This window comes from Lissotriton vulgaris, chromosome 7 (genome assembly GCF_964263255.1).
Source record: "Lissotriton vulgaris chromosome 7, aLisVul1.2, whole genome shotgun sequence".
Taxonomy (NCBI): domain Eukaryota; kingdom Metazoa; phylum Chordata; class Amphibia; order Caudata; family Salamandridae; genus Lissotriton; species Lissotriton vulgaris.
Window position 1 is genome coordinate 234,271,723 of NC_141695.1, and position 20,855 is coordinate 234,292,577.

General features: G+C 46.0%; 1 protein-coding gene across 1 annotated transcript in view; it reads left to right on the forward strand.

The window, feature by feature from the left end:
• Window positions 1-20,855, forward strand: part of LOC147701272 (IgGFc-binding protein-like) — a 901,303-nt gene that overhangs the window by 686,478 nt on the left and 193,970 nt on the right. The window contains exon 34 of the mRNA XM_086929332.1: window positions 1,452-2,016. Coding sequence (XP_086785458.1) covers window positions 1,452-2,016 — 565 coding nt within the window. The remainder of the gene's footprint in view (window positions 1-1,451; window positions 2,017-20,855) is intronic.

Here is a 20,855-nt window from a genome sequence, read left to right on the forward strand (position 1 = left end):
TCTTCATAACGTGAGTGTTAAGTATGACCAAGGACTCCAAACTGCTTCTCCCCTTGGCAGGAGGAACACAGGACAGTATGTTGTTTCTTTTCCAATCACATTCGCCTTTCTTTGCAGAAATGTGTGAAACCTCTGTGGATAATATGTCTTTTGAAAACCAGTGATTCGACACAGGCCTTTAGGCATGTGACATTTCCAATGACACAGAAGCTGCAACCTTCCACTCAACCCGCTCTCCTACAGAGTGACAGGTCAGGAGCTGTGGGCCAATCATTAAATACCAGTAACTTGCTAAGTGGGGCTCTGATATAGTGAGCGAGAGCTGGGTGGATATGGAAATTACATTGGTAACAGATGGATAAAAAGCACAAATGTGTGATAGGAAGTAGTGTGAAGCAATGGGCAGAGCACATTAGACATAGGAGGGGTAGACGTTGGCCAATCACAAAGTGGAGGCTAATTGAGCTCTTCCTACAATATCTTTCAACTGGGAATTACGAAGCATCATTATCTAAGGTTACCTGCAGAGCAAACACAAAAGGAGCCCAATCCTACTAACATAATTAGTATTCATACCACAGATCAAACAATTTTGATACTGCAAATTCCTTTAAGTGTGATAAGTATATATTCAGACCCATACTTGGGAATTCCTTTAGATTTACCCCAAAAGGATTATTAATTGCAAGGGAAATTCTAATTTGAAAATGTTTTGAAATTTGAAAATGGGCTAGGGGGTCATTGTACAAAAATATGGTATTCACCTTCACTTTCTTGCAAAGTTATGTGAGACAATTTCATCAAAATAAAGATGTCCCATTCTATTCTGTGTTGAATATTGAAATACCTGCGTGCACTCTAATGACAGAGACCATCGGATTCATGTCTATCAAGGGAAACGTTTTGACATACTTTGACGCCACACTTGTAACCACAAATCACACAAAAAATGGAAAAAGGCTATCTTAGTAAAGTGTTTTGTTTCAAATGATAGGATTTTTTAAAGGATTTTCAAGTATTACATATTTAATTTTGCATTCACCCATAAAACCACCCACCTGTGCCGCCCTAAGTTATGCCACACTTATAGATATGTAAGAAGCACCTGTATTTGATATGAAATCACCGATAACATAAACATTAGGATGTTATATCTATCTTGATCAGACGGATAAGACAGTGTAATATTTAATTAAATGCCTTGTAGTGACCTTTCAGTATCTTCGGGTCGGCCCTCAGCCTGCATGGATTTGCTTTTCACCCCATCGCCAAAGTGGCTCAACCATCATCTCTCTGTCCGTCGAATGCTACTCCGAAACCACTGCATTACTTGTATTCTAAACTGGCTCTATTTGTTGGGTGTGTTGAGTGGTGTTTGTATTGTGGAGTGACAACCAGTGAGCAAGCAAACGAGGAAAGTGACCTTGTATTCTCTTCTCTTCCTTCTTCAGGTGGATGGCCTTCTCACAGCACTTCCATTTTACCATCAAACTAACCGAATTGTTGGTTACAACAGCGGAGGAAGAGTAATCATCCAGACCGACTTTGATGTTAAAGTTACATATGTCTGGGACAGCCATGTCTCGGTCACAGTGCCCAGCAAATACACCAATGCAGTCGGTGGCCTTTTTGGAAACGACAACAAAGTTAGCAGTGATGATCTGACCATGAAGAACAGGGTCAAAGCAACCAGTGTTGTTCAGTTTGTTGACAGGAAGGCTAGAGACATACCAAGGGGCACACCTGAATGCACTGGGAGCTGCCCGCTGTGCACTGATGCCCAGAAAGAAAAATACAAGAGTGGCCAATATTGTGGGGTAGTCAACAAGGTCAACGGGCCATTCAGTGAATGCTACGATACTATTGACCCAACACCCTTCTTCAACAACTGTCTCTTTGATGCCTGTCAGTACAAGGGGCACTTCACAGCAACTTGCAATGCCATCACTGCCTATGTTACTGCATGCCAAGCCCTTGGCATTGAGATTCAAGAGTGGAGAAAGCCCTCATTCTGTAGTAAGTAGTATATGAAATGTTCATGTTCCGATTAGCAGTGTTTCCTCCTGCAAATCCTGATTTTAGAATCCATGTGTGACCATATCTCAGCAACCTTCGTTATTACGCAAACATGTTTCATAATTCCAATTTATGGGTTATTTAATTGCTCATATTTTTTCTAATTGAGTGGTTATGCTCGTTCGCATCATTTTTGCCCTCAGAAAACTACCGTGACAACAAAATGGATTGCAGGATCTGTAAAAATGATGTCTGCTGCAGTCAGATGCACATTTTAATCAGTGACTTTTGTGTGCAAAAAATACCCTCAGACACAGTTTTCATTTTTTTGTTTGAGTCTGTTTAACTAAGTTTTGAACAAAGGTGAGGGGTTGACAAAATAGTCACATATATACCGTCACGAATATAAAGATACAAAACATACAATATCAATCAGCAATTTTTGTACTACAGAGTGATTACTGTGTGACATTGCTATATTGAAATAGCTAAACAGTAGTCTGATGGTACATGCCTAATAGAGTGTGTATCCACCCAGGTCAGGAGTGCCTCGGTTGACTGTATATACATGTCCTACTACATATTGTCTGGTATGCAGTATGATGACAGTGCGAGAAGCGTGCTGCAACATTGGTAACAAAGGGGGAACATAGACTAAATAAATCTCCCCAAACTAAACTTCCCAGCTCTCCCCGTCTCAACCAATCACCCGTGAAGCTGTGCGCTCCCATCCCCCTTCTGTCTAAAAAGGCTCCCTTGAGCCACTGCGCTGACGAGCTCTTGGAGATGCACCTGCGCGCCAGGGAGAGGTACAGAGGCCAGAGAGGATTGTGGCAGCTTTCTCAGCAACCCCAGATGAATTTTCTTTTTATCTCTACTGATGAAAGATAATATCCAGAATTATATGTGTCTAGAGATTAACAGCACTAACCTGCACCAACTTTGGTGAAACACTTCAGCACAATTTCAAGTAAGCGTTTAAACTGAACTGCACTTACCAGGATGCTAAGGGGTGAACTGCGCTTGGAGGTGAAGCTGTGTGCTCCCATCCCCTTTCTGTTTATAAAGGCTCCCTTGAGCTGCTGAGCTGATGAGCTCTTGGAGATACACCTGTGCGCCGGGGAGAGTTACAGAGACCTGAGAGGATTGTGGCAGCTTTCGCAGCAAACCCAGATGAATTTCATTTTTATCGCTACTGATGAAGGATACTAATATCCAGAATTACATGTGTCTAGAGATCAACAGCACTAACCTCCACCAACTTTGGTGAAACACTTCAGTAACATTTCAAGTAAGCATTTAAGCTGTACTGCACTTACCAGGATGCTAAAGGGTGAACTGTGCTTGGAGGTGAAGCATGGTGCTCCAATCCTTTTTCTGTTTAAAAAGGCTCCCTTGAGCCACTGAGCTGACGAGCTCTTAGAGATCCACTTGTGTGCCCGGGAGAGGCACAGAGACCTGAGAGGATTGTGGCAGCTTTCTCAGCAACCCCAGATGAATTTCAATTTTATGGCTACTGATGAAGGATAATATCCAGAAACACATGTCTAGAGATTAACAGCACTAACCTGCACCAAATTTGGTGAAACACATCAGCAACATTAAGCAGGTAGGCCCTAGGTACAATGTAATTCTGAATGAGGAAGAAGCGACCATTGCAGAAGACTCGGATCAGGATTTATAGTATTGCAGCCCATTCTTTTTCCATACACACATTATCTTCCCAGTAGTGCCACAAAAGTAAGTTGCAGTGAATCTGAAAACCGCTGTGGAAGAGGTTTGCCCTACCCCATAACGTGTACAAATTGTATTGTCATATGCATGGGCTGGTCATGAAAACATGTCACCCCATTTGACGCCCACAGCCGCAAGAATGGAGTTGTACAGAAGGAATTGGCCAGGGGAGACCAGGGGGAAAACCCTCCTCCACTGTTTGCAAGGCCACTTATCCTATGCTGATTAGGAAAGGGTCTAGAGACTTAGTTTCAATCAGGGACACAGCCAACCACTATAAAGGAGACAAGAGATAAACATCTATGCTGTGCCTTACTTAAATGGTAGATCATTGGTAAAGCACAGTCTAGAGTGTGCCAAGCTCATAGAGAGCCAGCAAAGTAACATAATATTTGTGACTGAACCCTGGACAGACGCAGTGTCTGGACCTAGTCTGGTGGAAGCCAACCCTCTGGGTTTTGGTATCTGTGAGAAGCTGGGTTAGAATATGATGCACACTTATGTAAGTGGACACCCTGCACAAATCCAGGCAACCCTTCTGGGAATTTTACTGGTCTTAGACAACCTTAGAAAGCTCTCTAAGTGGTAGCTGTGGATAGCAGCCTTTAGGCTTAGTCCTGAAGGAGTGTAAAGCAGCTGTTGTACCAGAACATAATCTTATTCATATAGATTAAGTGAAAAAGTACCACACAGAGTATTTATATAAATATGTATTTATTATAAGACACTCACTAACCTATACACATTTCTCCTAACCGGAAATATATATGCTTTGCATACAATATTCTGCACTAAAAACAGGCATGTAGCACTGAAATACAGTGGTCGCCAGGGGGAGACCAAACCATATACTAAAATAGTGGTATGCGAACCATGGCTCGAGTCAAGACTGTACCCAGAGGATGTAAAAGTACTGGAGACCCGAGGTAAGTACCCAGAAACCCCACGGAGGCTGTGTGGAGAGTGTGAACACGACCGCACGCTCAATTCAAGTCAATTGGTAAGTCAAGGTTGCAATGTTAAAGAAGATGGACCCTTCCCAGCAGTCCCTGAAGAAACCCAGTGGAAAACAGAAGATTGGAGAGCAACCCCACCTGTGAAAGGAACGAGGTTACCTACACCAGGGAAGCTGGGTGCGTTGGTGTGAAGTGGTGTCAGAAACCGCAGTCGAACTAAATGAGGACTGCAGGAAGATGTCACTGCTGGAGAAGGAGAAACTGTCCAGTGGAACCCAAAGGTAGATTCAAGCTGTGAAGAACCTGCAAGAAGAGGGGATAGAGTCTCTACCATTCAGGAGTGACCAGGAGGCATGGGAGACGAATGCCCACCGATGTTGGGTGTTGCAGGAGAGCTGACAGTGACCTTGAAACTGCAAATGTGAGGACCAGCTGATGCTGTGGAAGACATGAGCTGTCCCACGTTGGATGTCGAGGGAGGGGTTGAGAAGGTCCTCTGAAGCTTATTATTATTTTTTTAATTATTATTTAGTGCATTTTTACAAAGCAGTGCATGTTCCCGTGCACGCGCTCTTGCCATTTGCTCCCCCCACTTCACCCCAGCCGCCTCGCATCATCGCATCAGACCCGCCGAGAGCTTCAGACTTCAAAGGAATGCTCTGCCCCCCTCTGCCACTTCACGCGCTCCGCAGAATCAGCCCTCCTCCCAGCGTTGCCTGTCCTTCAAAAGCAATTCACGGCAACTTGTTTTGTGAGACATTGACTGTTAAAGCCCTTCGATTTCTTATGACCTCTGCAATTTCATATTTCACCAGATGTTGAATGGAGTGTAGTGCAACATGGTTTCTTTTTAATGAACAGCACCACATTTTACATGTTTACACCTCGTCTAAGCTTGTTTTATCAAAAGGAGTACATATTATGTCTGCCTGAAACGCTCAAAGGGCTGACATGCTGTCAGTGGATGGTACATTGTTTGCATTTTAGTATACTGTATACTTTGCACAAAATTTGCAAAAGGCTCGTATAATTATGGCATTTTACTCCACATAAAGCAGAACTTGTTGTGCCACTGACGTTGTGCCAGCCCTTTCAGCTTTTCACACGTAATATCACGGTATCTCCTCCATTTGCTAAAGGGCCATTTGGATACTGTGATTTAATTTAAATATATGTTTGTGAAAGTGCTTAGCTGACAGGATTGAGGTTTCTAAATGTATTTATATTGTAGAACTACACATGCCCAACCATTGGAATTTTTATATAAGAAACGATTTTTGGAAATAAACACACACTGCTGATTGCATTTACAGTTTATTTTCAATACATACTTCGGACTGTGCTTAGCTGGCATGATAGTGTGATAGGAATTTATTTATAATTAAGAATAAAACGTACTCAGTCAATGGAATACTTACAGGAGAAACACACAGTTTTTTACTAGCATTGTTTTTGTTTATTGAATTAGGACTTGCTGGGCTGCTTAACAGTGTCTCAGCCCTTACAGTTTAAACACATTGGCTAAACCAATAACTCTAGCTAAACACTTTTTAGGCCTCAAATGCGAGACTTATTGGCTTTGCGTGCAGCATCTTTCTGTTGTGTGTCTGTGTATAGGTGGGGGCACAGTTTTTAGTCTCTACATTTCTGGCTAAAGCGGACTAAGCAGTTTCTTTCAATCTCTCTTATAAGTGAGTCAGTAATTAGCACATTAAAGGCAGAATGCTTCATCTTGGAGGCAAGGTTATTCAGTGTAAGACACACAACCTTGGCCCCGGGCTCACCGCCCACCCCCTCTTCCCCAGTCACACTTCAGACTTGGTACATTTAGCTCACATGCAGCCGGTCAGTCGCAAGAGCTACACACCAGCCGCCCAGTGTGCACCCTCCTGTGTTCATTGTCCTGTGTGCACTGGCTTGTGTGCAAAAGTATGTGTGCAACGGCATGAGTGCATCGTCCTGTGTACCTTCCTGTGTGCATGGTCCTGCGTGCACTACCCTGAATGCACCACCTCTGTGCACTGTCCTACGTGTCCTGTCCAGTGTGCACTTTCCCCACTGATAACAAAGTCTCGCTATTGTGTTCAATCTCGGGGGTGCTACTGCGGCTGGGCGATGCTCGAGGGCTTCCGTCTGTGATACTCCCTGCCCCCACAATTGGCAAAACTCCACAGGCACTTACAATATATCCAACTTAAAACCACACACACACAACCGCACACACAACCGCACACACAACCACACATACAACCACACACATACAACCACACACATACAACCACACACACAACCACAACCATACACACAACCACACACACACACAACCACACACACAACCATAACCACACACACAACCATAACCACACACCCAAACACACACACAACCACACACACACCACCACACCCACACCACCACACCCATAACCAAACCCACAACCACACCCACAACAGCACACAACCACACACACAACCACACACATACAACCACACACACACAACCACACACACAACCACACACCCACAACCACACACACACAACCACACACACAACCACACACACAACACAAACAGCCATACACACAACTACACCCACACCACCACACCCAAACCACCACACCCACCCCACCACTCCCACACCCACACCCACAACCACACATGCAACAAGACACATAACCACACAACCACGTCAGTGCACAATTTCACCAGACACAGACACCATCAGTCGTCATTGCACGCTTCCACCAGGCGCACAGCACCAGGCGTCAATGCACGCTTTCACCAGGCACACACACACCACCAGCTGTCAGTGCACGCTTTCACCAGGCACACCTCACCAGCTGTCAGTGCACGCTTTCACCAGGCACACACCACCAGCCGTCAGTGCACACTTCCACCAGGCACACACACCACCAGCTGTCAGTGTACGCTTCCACCAGGCACACTCACCACCAGCCGGCAGTGCACACTTCCACCAGGCACACACACCACCAGCCATCAGTGCACAATTTCTACAGGCACACACACTACCAGCCATCAGTGCACACATCAATTGTTAACGCATCCACAATTAACTATTGAAGCAATCGCAGTATGACACATTTTACTTTTAAACATATTCATCTAAAGTGCAGCATGCCACGATTTCTACAAAAATAAATACACTTTTTGTGGCCTACAAATTATAGACTTTTGTTGCAATTGGTGTTGCAATATTTAGCAGTGCCAATAGCTCAAACTTAATTAATGCGAGACCTACTGCATTGCAAATGCTTGTTACACACATTTTCTCTGTGTTCTCTGAAGGCAGAGCGGCTTTTGCCTAGTCCAAACCAGTTCTGCTCAGTTCTGGAGCACTCTGTTTACTTTTCTCCTTCTTTCCTTTCACAGTGCAGGGCAGAGACATCAGATGCACCACGGGAGGTGGAGCCAGCATTGTGGAGGGAAGGCACAGCCCTATTCAGGTCCCAGGTGCAACTCCTCCGACCCATCTGCATGCAGATCTCTCTATTCAGCCCTGTGCTGACTCACCCTGTCTCCTGGAATCCCCCAGCCCCTGTCACTCAAACTTCATACAAGGAATACACAACCTAGCAGAGGCAGGCTTGGATGGTTAGACAAGAAAATACCTACTTTCTAAAAGTGGTATTTTCAAAAACAGAATGTTAAAACCAACTTCACTAAAATATGTGTTTTGTCATTCTGAGTTCAGGCATACTAAACTCGAATTTCTACCCAGTCCCCCGAGTCAGTTAGGATTTTAAGATGTAATAATCAAAGTGTCAATTCTGGCCTATGAGGAACAGGTAGCCTTGCAATAGTGAAAAACGAAAATGGCTGTAATTCACTATTGGGACATGCCACACACATCAGGGCATGTCCTACCTTTTACCTACAATGCACCATGCCCTTGGGCCTACCATAGGGGTCATTAATATGCAAAAAATGGAAGGTTTAGGGAATGGCGAGTGGGTGCACTTGCCCAGTCAACATGGCAGTACCAGACTGCACACAGGCTCTGCAATGGCAGACCTGAGACACTCTTTTACAGGCTGCTTCTGTGGGGGGCACAACCAGTGCTGCAAGCCCACCAGCAGCATCTGATTTACCAGCCCTGGGCACCTGCAGTGCACTGTACAAGGGTCTGGCCAGTAAACCAAATCAACCAATCATGGAGTCACTAATCCATACGTCAATTTACCATAGGGAGCACTTGCAATGTGGCACTGTGGCACTGGACAGTAGTGGCACAGTGCCCAAAGCATCTATTACCAGCAAAACACATGGAAAATGGAAGGGAGACCCATGACAAGGTGCCAGGTCTAAGAGTATTATTGGAGCTATCCAAGGTTATTGGCTAAGTGGGCACACCTCTACATGGCAACAGCTTAGGGAAAGGAGCCCCGCTCTCTCTGTCCATACCCTGTCGCAGTACTAGAGCAATTGGAAGACTGGTACCAGCAGCACCAAAGGTCTCCCAAAGGAGCATTGCGGTGCATGGAATCATACCTCCCACACCGTCTATGGTTAGCCATCGCTTAATGACACAAGGCCACTCTAAATATCTAAATGGATGCTGCACTTACAACCTGGGAGAATGGACTACGAAGGTTGTAGGTTGACCCACTCATGTAGGGGCAACCTCACACTTAGAACTGAGCACCCTGCCTCCAGGATTGAAAGGACTGCCTTCAGGGTGACTTATAAGTTTTAGTGTAGTGACCTCAGATATAGGTAAACCTATATCTTTTAGAACGTGGTGCTAGCAACAGCTTACACAGCTGCAATGGCCGGTCTGTTGTCACAGTTTAGGTGGTCCATCATGGATGGCATAATACATGCTGCAGTTCTTACGGGACCCCTGGTGTACTTATGCCCTGGGTACCTCAGTACCATTTATTAGGGACTTATAAGGGCGCACCAGTAGCCTATCTGGAATGTTCTTAAGTGCTTATCATAGCAACTTAGGAGAGAAAGCACAGATGCTGGGGTCCTGATTAGCAGGATCCCAGCCAGGCTAGTCATAAACACCATAGCACCAGGAAAAATGTGGGGGTAACCATAAAAGAAGATCCTGCTTTGCTACACTCCCTCACCCCCCACCGAATGTAGGGAGATGAGACTAACCTTGCCCAGTTGAGTCTTCATTTTCTAAGTGGAAATATCTGGAGAGTCCATATACATTGGCATGGTTACTCCCAATATGTTACACTGAATAGTCCACCCCGGTGGACCACCTAAAAAATGTGGGGTTTTCACCCTTCATCTGTTTAAGCCATAAGAGGGGCTTGTGGTCTGTCTGAGCAATGAAGTGAATACCAAACAGGTATGGCCTCAGCTTCTTTAGGGGCCAGACCACAGCAGAGGTCTCCCTTCCAATGGCTGACCAACGTTTCTCCCAGGGGTCAACCTTCTACTGATGAAAGCTATTGGTTGATCCTGGCCCTCTGCATTAAGTTGTGATAATACAGCCCCTAGCCCTTACTCAGATGCATCTGTATGAACAATGAAAGTTTTAGAGTAAGCAGGACTTTCCAGAATGGGAGCAGTGCACATGGCATGCCTGAGGTCATCAAATGCCTTTTGACAGCTTACTGTCCACTGATCTTTCTTGGGCATTTTCTTTGATGTCAGATTATTCAGGGGAGTCACAATTGACCCATAGCCCTTCACAAATAGTCTGTAATACCCAGTCAGGCCCAAGACCTGACCGGAAAGCTCTGACCTGAGTCTGGGTAGTAGGGCAATTCATTCCATTATGGTCTGGATTTTGCTCTGTAAAGGTTGAACATGGCCTCCATCTACCAAGTGGCCCAAATACACAACCTTGCTCTGCCCCAACTGGCACTTAGTGGCCTTGATAGTGTGGCCTGCAGTCTGCAGAGAATTCAGAAAATTCTTGAGGTGGACCAAGTGATCCTCCCAGGTGAAGCTAAAGACTAGGGGCCCGATTCACAGAACTAACTTAAGACAAAATCCTTAACCTACTACTTTTGGTATTCACAGAAGTTAGGATTTTGTCTTACGTTTGTCTTAAGACAAACTTAAGACAGGCTTAGGACAGACCTAAGACAGACTTAAGTTAGGATTTTGTCTTAAGTCTGTCTTAAGACAAACTTAAGACAAAATCCTAACTTCTGTGAATACCAAAAATAGTAAGTTTAGGATTTTGTCTTAAGTTAGTTCTGTGAATCGGGCCCAGTGATATCATCCACATATGCTGTACTATAGGCTTCCAGACTTGTTGGACTTTAAGCACCAACTTCTGGAATGTGACAGGTGCATTCTTCAGACCAAAGGGTATCACAATAAATTGATAATGCCCACTAGGGGTTGAGAATGCTGGGCCCGATTCATAGAACTAACGTAAGACAAAATCCTAAACTTACTACCATTTTCGTATTCACAGAAGGCACTTACTCATTTTGGTATTCACAGAAGACACTTACTCATTTCGGTATTCACAGAAGTTAGGAGTCCTAACTTTAAGACTCCTAACTGCCTTCTGTGAATATCGAAAGTCCTAAAGTTAGGATTTTTCTTAGTTTAGGAGTAGTAAAGTTAGGAGTCCTACCTTTAGGACTCCTAAATGCCTTCTGTGAATGCTGAAAGTCTTAAAGTTAGGATTTCTCTCAATTTAGTAGTAGTAAAGTTAGGACGCCTTACTTTAGGACTCCTAATTTTAGGACTCCTAAATGCCTTATGTGAATACCGAGTCCTAAAGTTAGGAGTCCTAACTTTACTACTACGAAATTGAGAAAATCCTAATTTTAAGACTTTCAGTATTCACAGAAGGCATTTAGGAGTCCTAAAGTTAGGACTACTAACTTCTGTGAATACCGAAGTGAGTAAGTGCCTTCTGTGAATACAAAAAAGGTAGTAAGTTTAGGATTTTGTTTAAGTTAGTTCTGTGAATCGGGCCCGCTGTCTTTGGCTTGGCATCCTAAGCTAGTCTGATTTGCCAGTAGCCAGCGGTTAGGTCAAATGTACTCAGACAATTGGCTGTGGCCAAAGTATCTATACGTTCATTTGCCCTGGGATTGGATGAGCTTCAGTCCTAGAGACTGCATTGAGACCTCTGTAGTCTATACAAATCCTAATTTCTCGTTTTCCACTCTTGGGGCCCGATTCACAGAATGAATTTAAGACTCAATCCTAAACTTACTACTATGTTGGTATTCACAGAATGCACTTACTACTTTTGACATTCACAGAATAAATTTACTACTTGTGGTATTCACAGAAGTTAGGATTTTGTCTTAAGTCTGTCTTAAGTCTGTCTTAAGTTTGTCTTAAGACAAACTTAAGACAAAATCCTAACTTCTGTGAATACCAAAAGTAGTAAGTTCATTCTGTGAATGCCAAAGTAGTAAGTGCATTCTGTGAATACCAAAATAGTAGTAAGTTTAGGGTTGAGTCTTAAGTTCATTCTGTGAATCGGGCCCTTGGTGTGAGGTTTGAGTACTAGGACTACTGGGCTAACTCAAGTGCTATCTGAGGGCTCAGCAACTTCTAATTCCAGCATCTTTTGAACCTCTATCCTGATGCAATCACTGACATGGTCAGGCTGCTGGTAGACTTTATTCTTAACAGCCAGATTTTCACCTGTGTCCACTTCATGAGTACACCAGGTGGTCTGACAGAGTGTCAAGGGGAACATATGCCTGTACTGGTTGAGAACTTGCCTGCAATCAGTTTGCTTCAGGTTCTGAGAGAGGAGATCAGGGAGAGTGTCGCTTTCTTCCTCCTGTCCCTCATCAGTGCCATGAGCAAGCCCATGTCAGCCCTGTCCACAAAAGGTTTCAGGCGGTTCACATGAAGTACCCTATGGAGACTTCTTGGAGTACCTAGGTCCACCACGTAGGTAACCTCAACCTTTTGCTCGTGTATAGTTTGGGGTCCACTCCATTTCTCTTGGAGAGCTGCTGGGGCCACAGGCTCTAACACCCATATTTTCTGCTTGGCTGGTAAACAGTCAAGACAGCCTTTTTGTCATGCCAAGCTTTTTGGAGTTTGGGGGTGATAGAGGGCGCGCAGCAAGATGGCTGCGCCATAGTGCAGCTCTGCCGGCTGAATCTCCTATCCGACTAGAATCCTGCCAACTACATGGCATCCAGCGATGTTATATGTGCCATAGTGCTACCACAGAGCCCAGGCGACTGTCTACTGTTATATTCCATATAGGTACTATAATATAGGCCTCGGTAAACTTGTTACCCCTCACCTATATTCTCTCCCTACATTACACTTGTCACGGTTTACAGGGACTGACCTTTTACCTGGATATTACTCTGCATTCAGAACGTGGGTTTTCCCTAGTTCGAAATCTCATACATTATGCATGAGGGTTCTTGGAAGCAGAGCCGGACTACCATCTCCTGTATAAAATCTATGTACAAAGTTCAGAACCTACGTCATCCTTAGGCCGACACAGTAACAAGGTAAGTCCCCTGGGGAGACCTATAGGTTTATATAAATCACATCTTGCTAAGATAGCTAGAGGAGATTGAGACTTCCCAGCCAACACACTGACCAGAGACGCTGAGGTTCCTGCATGCAGACTCTCCAGCTCGCAGTGGTCTAACATCTCTCGCAGGGTGTCCATCTCGAGACCTGGACGGGGTCCCACACTCTCACATAAGGTAATAGGGTTGACTAAATCCTAGAGGTATTCTTGGCTTAACACCTACACCCATGCTATGTACACGTAGGTACATCTAGATAGGGAGACATCGTAGGAGTACGCATCTTTTATTGTATGTTTTGTGTACTTGAATGTATTCAGGATTTTAGTAAGATGGTAGGACTATACCATCCTTTTACTTTCATAGTACTGTTAATCATTTATATCCTATACTGTCTAACGGATGTTGCAGCACATCTATTCTAATCGTAAATTGTGATTCCTTACATGCATACGCAAAATAGGGAATCACAATTTTTGCGATTCCTTATTTTGCAAATGCCTTTTGGGATGATACATCCCTAAAGGCATTTTACCATTCACAAATGGGTCGATACTGAGAACTACACAACACTATAAGTTTGTTCCCACAAAAACGTTGCTGAGCGGAGAAATCCGACTTGGGTGCGGAGCGTCTGCAGACTTAAAATGGCAGCTGCGAGTCATGACTCTCAGGCCTGGGGTGCCGCTGGGCCTCGCTGGCGCTGTGGGCTGCTGCACACCTGTACCTGCCGTGAGTGCGAGGGCGTGGGTGCTGATGGTGCAGCAGGGCTTACATAGCCTGTGTTCGAGCTGCATATCAGGAGCGACGCTGAGGGATGCTGGTGCACCGTGAGGGCTGCTGGCTCCGCGTGGTGGTTCGGCGACAGCAGACTAAACAGCAGCAGGCGTTGCCCAAACCCTTGTGCAGAGAGGTGGACTGTGGGACCCGGGTGCTTTGGGATGCTGCGGCGAGGCCTACAGTGGAGGGTGCAGTGACGGCAAGGCTCGCTGTGGTGGAGTTTCTTCAGTTCCGGGTGAGGCCTTGTTATCCTATGGAGTGCATCTGATAGAACCGGGGGCCTGCCTTGTGTGTGAAGTACTGTGCTGGGTGCGGTTGAGGCTGCACAGTGTGGGTGAGCACTGGCCCATGGTACATATCAGAGCCTGGACTACAGACTGTGCAGGTGAAATATAGCGGGCCTGCTGCTAGTGTCCCTCGCCTGCTGATGCATGGGTAAGCCACACTGGTGTGCCTGGTCATTAAACACTGAAGGTGTGCTGCTAAGACAGGGAATTGGTCCTGTTGCTACCTGGACCTGAGGTCTATGGGATAGCCCTTTCAACATATCGGTGATATCGGCTACATAACCAGTAGTAGTTCTGCATGCCTCAGCTGGACCCTAGTCTATGTGCTGCTGGTGTATCGGGGACATGTATCAAGATGGGCAAAACGGACAAGTCACAGTCTTGCTCGAAGTTTGAGATGCGCAAAACTGGGAAGACTCAGCAAAGGCATAATTCAGTCTCTGAACAGAACACCCCGGCCACGGCATCTCCTGCGTTGGAGACAACATTATTGGCCATGCAGCTAAGCTTGCAATCATGCACATTAAATCTGTGCATGGACCATATGTCAGCGAAGCTCAACAAACAAGACGTCAGGATAGGTGAGGTAGAGAAGTGATTCTCCACTGCCGAAGATGACCTCCAAAGTGTGTCAACTAAAGCCATAAAAATGGAGAAAGTGCTGGCGGTCATCCAGGCAAAGAATGAGTCCATGGAGGCTAGGTCAAGGTGGAACAACTTAAGAATAACTGGCCTGTCGGAATCAACCAACACGGGGAAGACGGAGATCTTTGTTGAGGGGCTTCACAAGGACATTTGTGGGTTTGAACATTTGTCCACCAGGTTAATAGTGGAGCGTACGCAATGTCATTGGTTGCCCGCCCAGGTGTCTGTTGGTTGGCTGTGTCCCCTTGGCTGCATTGACAGAAAAGGTCTGAAAGGTAGGGATCTCTTTAATGATGTAAAATACTAGTGAAATTCTATGTTGGCTTCTCGCTGCCTGGGTTACATCTCCTGGCTGTCATAAAGGAGCTTTTGGGGTATAGATAGCATTTGAGCTCTAGACACTTGCTGAACTGCCAGGTCAACATAATAGACACGTTTGGCCACCTCCCTTTCCAGTGGGAGGATGACTGCACTCTGGCGTTCTCAATGGGTGTACCCCGCTTTTTTCACAGGATGTTATCTCTTGGGGTCGGTCTGTTCGCTTTGTTATAGGCTGTCTTTAGCAAGTTGGGGGTGCTGAAGTGGGTTGGGGGATTGGTTGGGGGGCAAGATATGTTGCAGGTGCAGTGCAATTCAAATGCAATATATTACCGAAAATGTGTGTATCATTCTGGGTTTGTGTAAGGGGGGGTGCTGTGTGCCATATTTTGAATATGCAGGTCTGGGTGGCATGGTTAAGTTTATAACATGGAATGTTCGCAGACTAAATACCCTAAGAAAATACACAATATGCTTGCTTTCCTCAATAGGAATAATATACAGTTGGGATTTCTGCTGGAGACGCATCTCACTAAGTCTTTAGAATGTAATGGGGCAGTTGGGCCAGTGTGCGAGCAGCAGCATCATACTCATCGTATTCTAGGGATGTGATGGTGTTAGTGAAGAAGGGTATACCGTTCACTATGCTCAAGACTGAGGCGGATGAGCAGGGTAGGGTGCTAAAGGTGCAGGGTAAGCTTGGTGGAACAACCGTCCTGTTTGTCAATACCTAAGGGTCAAATATGGATGACCCAGCTTTCTATAATGATGTCTGGAGGCGTATCGGGTCATTCTCTACATCTGCTGTGATCTGAATGTGTGCCTGGATCCTTGGCTGGATCGGTCTGATGGCTTGATGAGACAGGGTAAGCAGGCAGCGTATGTACTTGCTGAGATGATGGAGGCAGAGGGGATTGTGGATATCTGGCACAGTCACAATCCTACTGGGAGGGAGGGGACTTTTGTGTCCTCGGTACATGGGTCATGGTCAAGGTTGTACCACTGGCTGGTCTCTAAGGAAGTTGCCCTATGGCCAGTGACTGTTAAGCATCTAGCAAAAACGGTATCTGATCATGCTCCGTGCTCTTGGAGCTAAACACGCCTACTCTTGCCAGACCACCGTTCCAGTAGTGGCTACAGCAATGTAAGGACTGACCATTCCTTGGCAGTTGCGAATCTCAGTTGGGGAGAGGTAACTGGACCGAAAAGGGTTGTGGTATATCCAGACCTACTTGTAGATTGTATGCTGGGCAATGATCTAAAAACTTCAGCCTAGGCTAAAGTAGAGGTCAGACTCATGCAGAAAAGCTGGGTATCTCTGCTAGTGTGTTTGCTGTCACCAGGGCTCAGGCCAAATAGCTTACCACTGAACAGGCCCTGGATCCGGGAAAATGGACCAGGTGCCTCCCAAGAGAAGGGGCAGGAAGTGTAAGGCTTTATCCTCCTCAGAGACTCAGGGTGAATATCATTCAGCTGAGGGAGAGGATCTTAGCCCCTGTGAAGGTACTGACCCAGAGGAACTTCGGCCTGACCAGGCTGAGTTCTTGGTGTAGGTGGCCCTTCCATGGCAGATTTGAGTTTGGCGCAGCAGAACTGTCCCTCTTCTGAACCCCTCAGACAGCAAGCTGCTGCTAGGATCTACTGGGAGAATGGACTTTTATACTCAGAGGGTAGAGACCCCAAGCCTGGTGCCACCAGGAGGTTGGTAATACCCCAGAAGTTTAGAGGTTTCCTACTTCCTACTCTCCCTATCACATGATATTCCTCTGGCAGGACACTTAGGGGAAAGCAAGACTGTCTAAGACACGACCGGTTGTTGCCAAGGAATTGTCGGAGGCTGTAGGATGTTTTCATAGTTGGATTGCAAGAGCAGTTGAACAGTTGACAATACATTTGGGCCACAAGAGAGCAAGATTGACCCAGCCTAAACCCTGGTTCTCTAAAGTACTAAAAGAACAGAAAAAGCGTGTAAACAGCTTGAACACAGTTGGCGTCAAGCCTATTGCCCACTGGTCAAATTAGCACTCAGGAAAGGCCAGAATAGCTACTATGCTGCGGTCAAGAACGCTAAGGGCTTGTTTTATGTGGAGAGCATTGCACAATCTAGGAATAACTCTAAGGAAATCTTTTCGATTGTCCAGAGTTTTCTGAAGCCGTGTGCGGAACGTAATGCTGCTCCTGCCTCCAATTCTTGGTGCGAGAAGCTTTTGGATTTCTTAATTGATAAAATACAAGCCATCCAGGACAGCTTTGGGCCGACTTGTTCTGGGCTGGTGGAACACTCGCCCCAGATAGTCTGTGAGCTAGACTCTTCCTACACTACTTTGACATGGTTTACACCTATTCCTTTGCCGGACACTCTGGCCATCCTCAAATCTCGTAAATATGTTCTTTACCTGGAAAAAAGATGAGGTATCTCTTGACTCCGCTAAAAGCTGCCTGACTGAGGTTTTTAAATGGTTAGCGCAGGTTCAACTCAAATGTAACATGGACAAGAGTGAGGTTCTCCTCTACAGGCCCTTCCCTCAGAATTTTTGGGATGACCTGTGGCCCGAGGGCTACCCTATGCCAAAAACCATGGGTAGCCCAGCTAAAAATCTGAGGGTATGGTTTGGTGAGGACACAGATTAATAAACTGGCGGGAGGGTGCTTTGGCACTTTGAAATTCCTGAAGAAATTTTTGCCGCTTCTGCCAAAAGCAGCAAAATAAATGGTAACCCGCGCTCTCGTCCTCTCGTGGCTGGATTATGCGAATTCGATCTACATTGGCCTTCCCTGTTATCAGCTAAAAAAGCATTTTCTTCGGGATTTGCACTGGCTCCCGGTTGACCAATGATTCTGTTTAAGGCATTTACTATTGCGCACTCTGCTCTCTACAAAATAGGACTGCTATACCTCAGGAAGCGCTTCGAGTTCTATGTGCCATCAAGACATCGGAGGTCCTGGGGACAATGCCTGGTTGCTGTTCCTCACTACCGCCTCACCCGAATGGGAGGTAACTCCTCTCTGTAAAGGCAGCTTTGGCCTGGAACAGCCTGCCTCTGGAGCTTAGGAACATCCATGACCTTAGGATGTTCAAAAAGCAGGTGAAGACCTTGCATTTTTTGTTTTTCAGTTGTGTCTCTCACTTCCGCTCTCCCCTGCTCTGGTTTTTGCGCTGGGACACTTCCAAGTAGCCGCACGCGTTACAAATGCTGTTAAACATAACATAACATAACTTGGGACAGGCTTGTCCCTCACTTTCACTGGCCCCATATAGCTGAAGACACAAAGGAGTTTTGTTGTTCCTGTGCCACTTGCCGAGCTAGTGGTAAGTCAGGTGGCACCACAACGACCCCCTTAATTCCACTTCCCGTGGTTCGGTTTCCCTTTGAGAGGATAGGAATTGACATTATGGGTCCCTTAAACCCCCCTACAGCATCTGAATCCAGATATATCTGAGTTGAGGTGGACCCTGCCAATAGGTACCCAGAGGCTATTCCCCTTAGAACCACTACAGCACCTGTAGTCGCAAGGGCCTTCCTGGGAATCTTTTCCAAAGTGGAATTTCCTAAGTAGGTCTTGACAGACAGAGGTACAAGCTTCATGTCTATTTATATCACTGCCAGGTGGAAAGAGTGTGGCCTGAATTATCAGTTTGGGAATGCACACATTGGCTGTTTCCCCTCGGCTGCAGTGAAAGATAAGGTCTGAAAGGGATGGTTCGCTGTAATGAGGTAAAATACTAGTGAAATTCTATGAGGGCAACTCGCTGCATGGGTTACTCCTCCTGGCTGTCGTAAGGGAACTGATGGGGTATAGATAGTGTGTTGGCATTTGGGCTCTGGGCACTTACTGGACTGCCACGTTGACATAATGGACACGTTCGTCCACCTACCTCCCTTTTCAGTGGGAGGATGACTGCACTCTGATGTTCTCAATGGGTGTACCCTGCTTTTTTCACAGAGTGTTATCTCTTTGGGATGGGTCTGTTTGCTTTGTTATGGGCTACCTTTGGCAAGTTGGGGTGTGCTGAAGTAGGTGGGTGGATTGGTTGGGGGGAGATATGCTGCAGGTGCAGTGCATTACAAATGCAATACATTACCGAAAATGTGTGTACCATTCTGGGGAAGTTTAGGGGGGACTGTCTGCCATATTTTGAATATTCAGGTCTGGGTGGCATGGTTCAGTTAATAACATGAAATGTACGCGAACTACAGAACCGTCCTGTTTGTCAATATCTATGGGCCAAATATGGATGACCCAGCCTTCTATAATGATGTCTGGAGGCGTATCGGGTCATTCACCACTTCTGTTGTGATATCGGGTGGGAATCTGAATGTGTGCCTAGACCCTTGGCTGGATCGGTCTTGTGGCTCTATAAGACAGGGTAAGCAGGCTGCGTATGTATTGCTGAGCTGATGGAGGCGGAGGGGATTGTGGATATCTGGCACAGCCACAATCCTACTGGGAGGGAGGGGACTTTTGTGTCCTCTGTACATGGGTCATGGTCAAGGTTGGACCATTGGCTGGTCCCTAAGGAAGTTGCCCTGTGGACAGTGACTGTTAAGCATCTAGCAAAAACGCTGTCGGCTCATGCTCCCATTCTCTTGGAGCTAAGTGTGCCAGCACCTGCCAGACTGCGCTTCCAGTGGCGGCTACAGCCTTCGTCCCTATTAGACCCTGTGTTCCGAACTACAATCGGAAATGATATAACAAATTTCTTCCTTGAAAATGAAGGGTCAGTTGATGAGGCAAGCATGCTCTGGGAGGCTTTTAAGCTCCTCAGTAGGGGGGAATGTATTGGGGCGCAGGCAGGTGTGCTAAAAGCGCTTCTAAATAGGTTTAAGGGACTGAGTCAGCAGATAAGTACACTTGATCGCCGGTATGAACAGTGCCCCTCGTCTGCACTCCTAGCGTGAATTAGAGAGTTGGTGTCGGAATACAATCAGGATGCTGAAAAGGGAGGGTGATAGACCCAGTCACTCTTTGGAGCACAAACTAGCACTCCCCAAGGGTCAGGAGCATATAGTAGAGATACCGAGTAGTGACTCTACCCCACAATTTACCACTCTCGATATTAGTAAGGTGTTCCTTGACTTCTTCTCAGGCCGACGATGAGTGATAGTGAGATCGCTAGCTATTTGGAGAATGTAGCGCTTGGGTGGTTGTCTAATGGTCAGCAGGAATATTTAATACAGCCCTTCACAGTAGAAGACGTCAGGTAAGCAATATTGGCCTTGCCATCAAGCAAAGCGGCTGGGCTGGACATGCTGAACGTGCTGCCTAGCGAGTTTTATAAAACATACGCTGAGGCTTTTGCCCGGGGGCTGCTGGAGGTGTACGCTGAGGCTTATGAGAAGGGTCTCTTGCCCCCATCTCTGAGGGAGGGTCCGATTGAAACATTGCTAAAGTCTGACAAGGAACCTAATAGATGTGAGTCGGACATACCACTATCCCAGCAAGGAGAGCCACAGGATAGCTGCCCACTGCTCTTGAGGTACCCTCTGAACTTTACAGGCCCTCTCCGAAGCAGTAATCCATTTATGGACATCATACCGCTCTTGGTAAGGAGGGACTATCCTGCTCAAGGTCCTATTATCAAAAGAAGTTTCCCTGGTTCTAGGGACACTGTTGCTGCTACCATGGGACTCTAGTCCTAATTTCTTCATATCTTT